Genomic DNA, 8,557 nt, shown 5'->3' with positions numbered 1-8,557 from the left:
GGGGCGGAATCTCCAAAATAGGGTGCTGTTACTCCAAAAGGGCGTGTCACTTCCAAGGTTAAGGTTAGGGAAAGGGTTAGGTAAGGGTTCTCTATATCTTCAATGGCAGTTTGGAGCTCCCACCCTCTTTTTGGAGCAATGCCTGCAGCTATGTCCTTCTCGTTACAACAGCTTTAAAAGGAAACAACCGTCCAATCGGAAAATTAAAAATAAAAGCGGATACATCACAATAACGAGAACTTCATGGATCTTCTTTAGTGTGTCTGATATCAACACAGATGAGAAACACACACACCTGAAGCTCCTTTAATACAGGTAATCCACAAAAAAATGGATAAATCTGTTTGACATGTTGCGTTTGTGTTTAGATTCAATTTCAGCTGCATCAGGGAGAAACAGCATGCTGCTTTTTTGCCCTTTCTTTGTCTTTACTTACTTTGTTGCACTTTATTATCATGCAGTAACACACTGACATAGTGATTGATGTATGTCGTCATGAAACAGAGACCCTCCCCTCCAAATCTGAACACAAGTGTTACATTTACATTTATTCATTTGGCAGACGCTTTTATCCAAAGCGACTTACAAAAGAGGAATACATTATAAGCGAATCATCTTAAGGAGACAGTGGTACCAAAAGTGCTGTATTACAAAGTTTCTCTAGCATCAGAATAGTAGTATTTAAGACAGATTAAAGTGCAACAAGAATTTTTTTTTTTTTTTTTTTTTTAGTGATCATGGAGAAGATGTGTTTTTAGCCATTTTTTGAAGACAGAAAGTGAGTCAGCTTCACAGATGGAGTTGGGAAGGTCATTCCACCAACGTGGTATGTTGAAACCAAAAGTCCGGGAAAGTGTTTTGGTGCCTCTTTGTGTTGGTACAACAAGGCGACGTTCCTTAGCCAACCGCAGGCTTCTGGTGGGAATATAGCTCTGCAGAAATGATTTTAGGTATGCTGGAGCAGACCCAGTGACTGTTCTGTATGCCAGCATCAGAGTCTTGAATTTGATACGTGCATCAACCAACAGCCAGTGGAGAGAGACAAGGAGTGGTGTAACATGTGCTCTCTTTGGTTGATTAAAGACCAGACGTGCTGCTGCATTCTGGATCATTTGCAGGGGTCTAATTGCACATGCAGGGAGGCCTGCAATGAGAGCATTACAGTAGTCCAGTCTAGATATGTGACTGAACAAGAAGTTGTGTGGCATGTTCAGAGAGGAAGGGTCTTATCTTTCTGATACTGTAAAGTGTAAATCTACATGATCTTGCGGTCTTTGAGATGTGGTCTGTGAAATGTAGTTTGTTGTCGATGGTTACACCTAGATTTCTGACCGTTTTGGAAGGCCTTACTGTACTTGCACCCAGCTGCACGGGGATGTTGTGTTCAACAGCAGGGTTGGCTGGAAAGACAAGGAGTTCAGTCTTGGCTGGGTTAAGTTGCAAGTGGTGTTCCTTCATCCAGGGCGAGATGTCTGCCAAACGGGCAGAGATTCAATCAGTCACTGTGGTGTCATCGGGCTGGAAAGATAAGTAGAGCTGTGTGTCATCGGCGTAGCAGTGGTAAGAGAAACCATGTGCCTGAATGATGGGTCCCAGTTATGTTGTGTATATAGAGAAGAGAAGTGGCCCAAGCACTGAACCCTGAGGTACTCCAGTAAGTAGCTGATGTGGACTTGGACACCTCACCTCTCCAGGCTACCTTGAAGGACCTACCTGAGAGATAGGATTTAAACCAGTCAAGCACAGTTCCTGTGATGCCCAGCGAAGAGAGGGTAGAGAGTAAGATCTGATGGTTGACTGTGTCCAAGGCTGCAGAAAGGTCCAGCAGAATCAGGACGGATGATCTGGATTCAGCTTTCGCCCATCTCAGTGACTCAGTGACAGACAGCAGGGCAGTCTCGGTGGAGAGTCCACTTTTGAAGTCTGACTGATTGTCATCCAGCAGATTGTTCTGTGAGAGATAGGCAGAGATCTGATTGACAACTGCCCTTTCAAGTGTTTTCATCATGAATAGTATGAGAGAGACTGGTCTGTACTATTCTACTTGTGTGGGGTTAAGTGCAGGTCTTTTCCGCACTGTGGTTATTCGAGCCTGCTTAAATGTAGTGGGAAAAGTGCCTGTAAGTAGAGATGTGTTAATTATGTGTGTGAGTGCAGGTAGGATGGACAGAGAGATGGCCTGGAGAAGGTGAGAAGGAATGGGGTCAAGGGAACAGGTGGTGGGGTGGTTGGAGAGGAGGAGTTTAGAGACCTCAGTGTCAGTCAGAGGAGAGAACATAGAGACAGAAGAGTTGCATACAGGAGACAGGTGTTTGACATGGTGTGGTGCTGAGAATGTATTGCTGTTGGCTGTAACCTTATTAGTAAAAAATGTGGTGAAGACATCTGCTTTCAGTGATGTGTCAGGCGGTGGAGGAGGAGGACAGAGGAGTGTGTTGAATGTTCTATACAAGCTGCGAGAGTCTGTGGTGCTGTTGATTTTGTTCTGGTAATAGGAAGTTTTTGCAGATTTAACGTTATCCAAAAAGGTTGCAAACAGAGACTGATACTTACCTAGATCTGCTGGATCTTTAGATTTCTGCCATCTCCTCTCAGCCACCCTGAGTTCAGTCCAATGTTCACGAAGAACATCAGAGAGCCAGGGGCTGGGTGGTGTCATACGCGCTGGCCTAGAGGAGAGAGGACAGATGCTGTCTAGACAGGTTGTTAAAGTAGAGCTTAGTGTGTCTGTGGCAGTGTTTACATCCAGGGTGGAAAATAAATTTTGTGTGGGAAGAGAGGTAAAAATAGCAGTGAAAAGGCATGAGGGTGAAAGAGAACGGAGGTTATGGCAAAAGGAACCCAAAAGCGGAGTCTGTTTTAATATAGATGGGAGAGTCATGTTGAATTGAACAAAGTAGTGATCAGAGACATGTAAAGGAGTAACAAGAATATTTGAGTTGGTACAGTTACGTGTAAAAATGAGGTCCAGCTGTTTGCCTGATCTGTGAGTTGCTGTAGTGCTTAGTCTTTCCAAGACAAATGAGGCCAGAAGAGCATGAAGCTCAGTGGCCTGGGGCTTATCTTGGTGTATGTTGAAATCTCCAAGAACCACAAGTGGCCTACCATCTTCCCGGAAGGAGGACAGCAGGACGTCCAACTCCTCGTGAAAGTTTGCCAGTTGACCTGGAGGGCAATAGATGACACCAACATGGATTTTTGTGGGTTGCATTGTAGTAATAGCATGGAATTCAAAAGAAGTATTGTTACATAGAGAAAAGTGTGGTGAAAATGTCCAGTTGTTTGGAATGAGCAAACTGTTCCCCCACCCCTAGCGGTGGGTCGAGGGATGTGAGAGAAGGAGAAGTTGTTGGAGAGATCAGCGGGTGTTGCTGTATCCTCTGGACGTATATGTTTCTGTCAGTGCAAGGATGCTGAGGATGGACTGTGTGGCGAAGGCTGGAATGAAGTCAGCTTTGTTCACAGCTGACTGGCAGTTCCAGAGTCCCACTGAAAATGAGAGCAGAGCAGGTGCTGATGTGCAAAGTGGCCGTTGGTTGTGTGGGTTGCGTTGTGTCTTGTGTCTTGCGTCTATATCATGTAAATTGTCTGTAACAGATAACAGGGATGTGCTTTAGGGCACATGTTATTCGTGACGTAGACATATTAGAATGTAGAAGGAAAATGTACAATTAAAAGATGCTTAAGTGCTATGGTGGACTCGTACAGTAAGACTCGCTGGTCTTCACACGAGGAGGGCTTTACACAAGGGCTACCACTTCTGCTTCCGCGTCAGCATTCACGTCAAATATATACACGCTGCTAACGAGCCGTTAAGTGAAAAAAGCTGGAGACGCCTTAATGCTGCTTAGCACAACAAAGCTAGTCACATGGGCAACCGAAACTAAGGGTCGCACGAGATGACAAGCGTGGGAACAAACAGGACTTCAGTACACACTTCAAACAAACAATGCTAAACATTAGCAATAAATAATACTCTAAAACAAGTGAAGCATTGTTTATAGACACACTAAAAACAATGATAGTTTTACACAAACTAGACAAACAACTCTAAATTTAGCAGTGAATACCCTGGGACAAGTCAAAACAATGTAGCACACACACCAACACACGTTTAAGCGACGCGAGTTCAACTAAACAAACAGCACAAGTCTAGCAATGAATACTACTCTACAACAAAAGTAAAACAATGAAATAAACACACTTACACGCAACTGCAGACTCCTGTAGATAGATAGCGTGTTCACAGGAGACGCATTTAAACGACCAGGTGTAAACAGCGATGTGTCTCACCTGACCACATGTGATCCGATCACCCGAGACGCATCTTAATACCAGGTGGAAACGGGTTCTAAGTACCTCATGTCACTATTATAAGTGACCCAGCAACAATGTCTTTTACATATTTTTGGACAGTTTTAAGAAAATTTGGCTTGAAATAACTACATTTCCACAGACTATAAATGGAAAAAAATCAAACACTTGTCAGACAGTAGGTTTGTTAATTGTGCAGTTGTATTTGGTGCATTATTGTGTGTTGTGTGAATGCAGCGGCAGCTAAATCTTGTGTAGAAGTGTGTGATGACATTAACGTCAGATGATCTTACAGTGATGTTCTTCAGAGCATCAGGCACCTGCTCCACATAGATGTTAGTGACGTTCTTCTGCTCTGATTTCACCTGCAGGAGCCAGTGAGTCTCATCCTGTACAGAAACACATGCGCTCCAGCTCTTCACATCCACACAAAACACACCGTGACCTGCAGAAAACAACACGGCTGTGACTAAAAGAGATCCATCTGGCTGAGAAAGTCTCGCCGGAGTCTCATTTGCTGTCGATAAGGTTACTGTAGGTTCAGATTAACTAATGGACTCCAAATAAACATGGTTACTAAACAACACTGACACTTTCAGTCATCTGATTCTCTGTGACTTCTGTGACATTTGCGAGTGTACCTGTGATTAATATACCTGTGATTATCACCAGGTTGATCTCATCTCGGTCTGTCTGGAGCTGGTTTGGTATGCGCAAGTTATGAAACACGTCGTCCTCTCTCAGTCCGCTGACTGTCCTGTGAGAAGACATTAGAATAACTGAACATCAGTGATACAAAGATCATTTGAACCTAAACTCTGTTTGACAACACTCTAAACATTAACCCTCCTATTGCGTTCAGAATCTGCATTCATCTTTTGCATTTGCAGGTCAGTTTTGACCCGGTGGAATTCAAGCTTATAAATCATTCATAACCTGATGTTTTTCATCTAAAACTATATTGTAAGTCATTAATAGATTCTTAACTGTTCATTCATGTAAAAAGATTGATATTTTTGGCATGTTAACTGACAAATATAAATGTTATTAATTAATATGCCAGTTTTTTTTTTTTTTTTAGAAATAATAAAATGTAGAAATTCTTTGATATTTCAAAATATACATTAACTCCAGCTAAACCGGTGTGATACATGTGAAGACATCTTTTTTATCAACATTTCTGTGAAATTTGATGTACATATAACATAATATACAATTTATATGAACATCTAATGTGAGAATTATTTGTACTATTACTCATAACTGCTCAATACAACTTGGTGGTCAAAAGTTCTGAAAGTAACGTATTCTTTTTCAACTAAACTTCATGAAAACAACTGTACAACTCAAGTATACATCATTAATACTTCTTTACTATGTTTTTAAGATAAATCTATTTACTCTCATGAACTGTTGAATGTTGATGTGAGTATACTGTAAGCTGCTTCTGCATCAGATGACTGCAGAGTAAAAATATGAACAATTTCCTCTTTCAAGCCCTATTTAGATTAATGTATGCATGAACTTTTGACCTCGTCACACCCCCTTTAGACAGTAGCACCTTTCATTTAGTTTATTTGATATGTTTGTTACATCTGTCATGTCTGATTTGTACAGGAATATGTGTGAGTGTGTGTGTGTGTGTGTGTGAGACTGTATGTGTGTGTGTGTGTTACTGTATGTGTGTGTGACTGTATGTGTGTGTGTGTGTTACTGTATGTGTGTGTGACTGTATGTGTGTGTGTTTATGTGTGTGTATGTGTGTGACTGTATGTGTGTGTCTGTATGTGTGTGTGTGTGTGTGTGTGTGTGACTGTATGTGTGTGTGTTTGTGTGTGTGTGTGTGTGAGACTGTATGTGTGTGTTTGTGTGTGTGACTGTATGTGTGTGTGTGTGTGTGTGTGTGTGTGTGTGTGAGACTGTATGTGTGTGTTTGTGTGTTTGTGTGTGTGTGTGAGACTGTATGTGTGTGTTTGTGTGTGTGGCTGTATGTGTGTGTGTGTGTGTGAGTGTGACTGTATGTGTGTGTGTGTTTATGTGTGTGTATGTGTGTGACTGTATGTGTGTGAGTGTGTGTGTGTGTGTGTTTGTGTGTGTGTGTGTGTGTGTGTGTGAGACTGTATGTGTGTATGTGTGTGACTGTATGTGTGTGACTGTATGTGTGTGTGTGTGTGTGTGTGATGTGTATGTGTGTGTGTTTGTGTGTGTTCTTGTGTATGTATGTGACTGTATGTGTGTGTGTGTGACTGTATATGTGTGTGTGTGTGTGTGTGCAGTCCCAATGAAAGACAAAAAAGTGAGTGAGAGAGTTTGGGAAAGAGGCAAAATGTAAGTGAGGTGTTTATAAGTACAAATCTATTTCATAGATGTACAAAAAAAATCTACATAATATCTTGTGTAAAGCCACAATTGATGCGAATCAAAATTGACTCAGGAACGCAAAAAAATAAATAAAAAATTTAACAATTTATTTTAAATTGTTATATCTCTATAACAATTTTATTAAAAATTATAATAATAATAATTATGTGTATTTTGATAGTCTTTTTTCTATTTTTTTGTCCCCTTATTATTCCAATTTGGAACGCCAAATTCCCACTACTTAGTAGGTCCTCGTGGTGGTGCGGTTACTCGCCTCAATCCGGGTGGCGGAGGACAAGTCTCAGTTGCCTCCACTTCTGAGACCGTCAATCCGTGCATCTTATCACGTGACTCGTTGTGCATGACACCGCGGAGACTCACAGCATGTGGAGACTCATGCTACTCTCCACGATCCACACACAACTTACCACACGCCCCATTGAGAGCGAGAACCACTAATCACGACCACGAGGAGGTTACCCCATGTGACTCTACCCTCCCTAGCAACCGGGCCAATTTGGTTGCTTAGGAGACCTGGCTGGAGTCACTCAGCACACCCTGGATTCGAGCTCGCGACTAGTCAGCGTCAATACTCACTGAGATACACAGGCCCCGCTGTATTTTGATAGTCTTGACAAAGTCCCAAAGTTTGGTTCTGTACTAAAAACAATGTGGCATTTAAAAATTATCTACCTCTCCCGCATCAAAAATGAACCAAATGCAAAAGGAGGGTTAAACATCATCCCTTCATTTACACAAAAATAATTAATTCAATTAACTGCTGGAGAATGACTTCAATAGTTACAGTAGTACAGTAGATAACACACACCGGATGTGCTTGAGAAACTCCTGTGAACTGTCAGTCGTTTGAGATCTGCAGGTGTTTCTGGATCTGTTGGGTTCTGAGGGAACCAGGAACTGAAGCATCTGGAACATTCTGCTCAATCTGAAACTGACAACAAACACAAATACACAAGAATCAGAAAATACAGATCAAAACTGAACAAAGAAACAACTCGTTGATTAGTGAAAACCTTCAACATGATGACTAGATCTACAGTAATATGACAACATGATCACTACACCATCACACTATGTTATTATTTATTAATTATTATTGTAAGTAATGAGTTATTTAACATGCACAGCTCTGGTGTTTACTCACTGTGTGCTGGTGATTTTCAGTGATTCTGAAGAACTGAACTCACGACAAACATGTGAAGACTGAAACTCAATACAGGAACAGTTTCACAATCACAGGCTGTATCTCTCTCTCTCTCTCTCTCTCTCTCTCTCTCTCTCTCTCTTTAAGATGTAAACAAGCACCACATGGAGTGTCTGATGATGTCACAGCACTCAAAAAAGAACACAAACATGTGCCTTGTTGATATGAAATACTTTTTACAAGTTGATGTCCTGCAGTGTGACATAATGAACTCCATCTAAAACTTTTGTTAATTCTCTTATAATTATTTTTCATTCAGTTTTCATGAGCTCATATTATTTGAGAGACTTCACAGAATATTGGTACTTTTATACATGAATTTTTCACACCACAGGACTATTATAAATGAACTACTGAATGCAAAAATGTGATTAACGCTTTAAGCTTGGATGGGCCCGTGAGAAAAATTAATAATAGTCCAAATATGAATAACTACAGTCTTGACCAACACAAAATAGGTATCGCTTGAAAGCTCAGAAGCTCTACTTTCCAATGCATGTAGATATTATGACCAAAACTGAACAAGTGCTTTAAAATTTACAGACAAATCAGAAGTGTTCAGTTTGGATATTTTATTTAAAAAATTGCGCTGCACATATTATTGCAATCAGTAAAAACATCAAACTGATCAAATAGCCATGTGTCATATGTTGTTGA

At 41.0% G+C, this 8,557-nt stretch overlaps 2 protein-coding genes across 3 annotated transcripts in view; both read right to left on the bottom strand.

Annotated features, from left to right (window-relative positions):
• The window catches only part of si:zfos-911d5.4 (uncharacterized), a 28,009-nt gene that overhangs the window by 14,940 nt on the left and 4,512 nt on the right, over positions 1 to 8,557 (bottom strand). The window contains exons 3-6 of the mRNA XM_051667370.1: positions 7,841 to 7,899; positions 7,505 to 7,627; positions 4,971 to 5,071; positions 4,608 to 4,759 (exon numbers count right to left, since the gene is read on the bottom strand). Of these exons, the coding sequence (XP_051523330.1) occupies positions 4,608 to 4,759; positions 4,971 to 5,071; positions 7,505 to 7,627; positions 7,841 to 7,899 (435 nt within the window). The remainder of the gene's footprint in view (positions 1 to 4,607; positions 4,760 to 4,970; positions 5,072 to 7,504; positions 7,628 to 7,840; positions 7,900 to 8,557) is intronic.
• Positions 516 to 3,566, bottom strand: LOC127423554 (uncharacterized). 2 transcript variants are annotated; one of them, XR_007894332.1, is made up of 3 exons: positions 2,953 to 3,566; positions 2,554 to 2,669; positions 516 to 1,951 (listed from the first exon to the last, which is right to left on the bottom strand). XR_007894332.1 is itself a non-coding variant. In XM_051667976.1 (2 exons), the coding sequence occupies exons 1-2, from the start codon at positions 3,209 to 3,211 to the stop codon at positions 1,935 to 1,937; spliced, it is 675 nt and encodes a 224-aa protein (XP_051523936.1). In that variant the 5' UTR covers positions 3,212 to 3,566; the 3' UTR covers positions 516 to 1,934. The 2 variants fall into 2 exon arrangements, 1 of the variants encoding a protein (XP_051523936.1); XM_051667976.1 differs by having other exon boundaries at positions 2,554 to 3,566.

Source organism: Myxocyprinus asiaticus, chromosome 32, assembly GCF_019703515.2.
Source record: "Myxocyprinus asiaticus isolate MX2 ecotype Aquarium Trade chromosome 32, UBuf_Myxa_2, whole genome shotgun sequence".
Taxonomy (NCBI): domain Eukaryota; kingdom Metazoa; phylum Chordata; class Actinopteri; order Cypriniformes; family Catostomidae; genus Myxocyprinus; species Myxocyprinus asiaticus.
The sequence above is the reverse complement of the archived record's forward strand: the minus strand, read 5'-3'. Positions and strand labels throughout refer to the sequence as shown.

Coding starts and splice junctions, on each gene's coding strand:
- LOC127423554 (XM_051667976.1), bottom strand. CDS start 3,211: ATGCAACCCACAAAAATCCATGTTGGTGTCATCTATTGCCCTCCAGGT.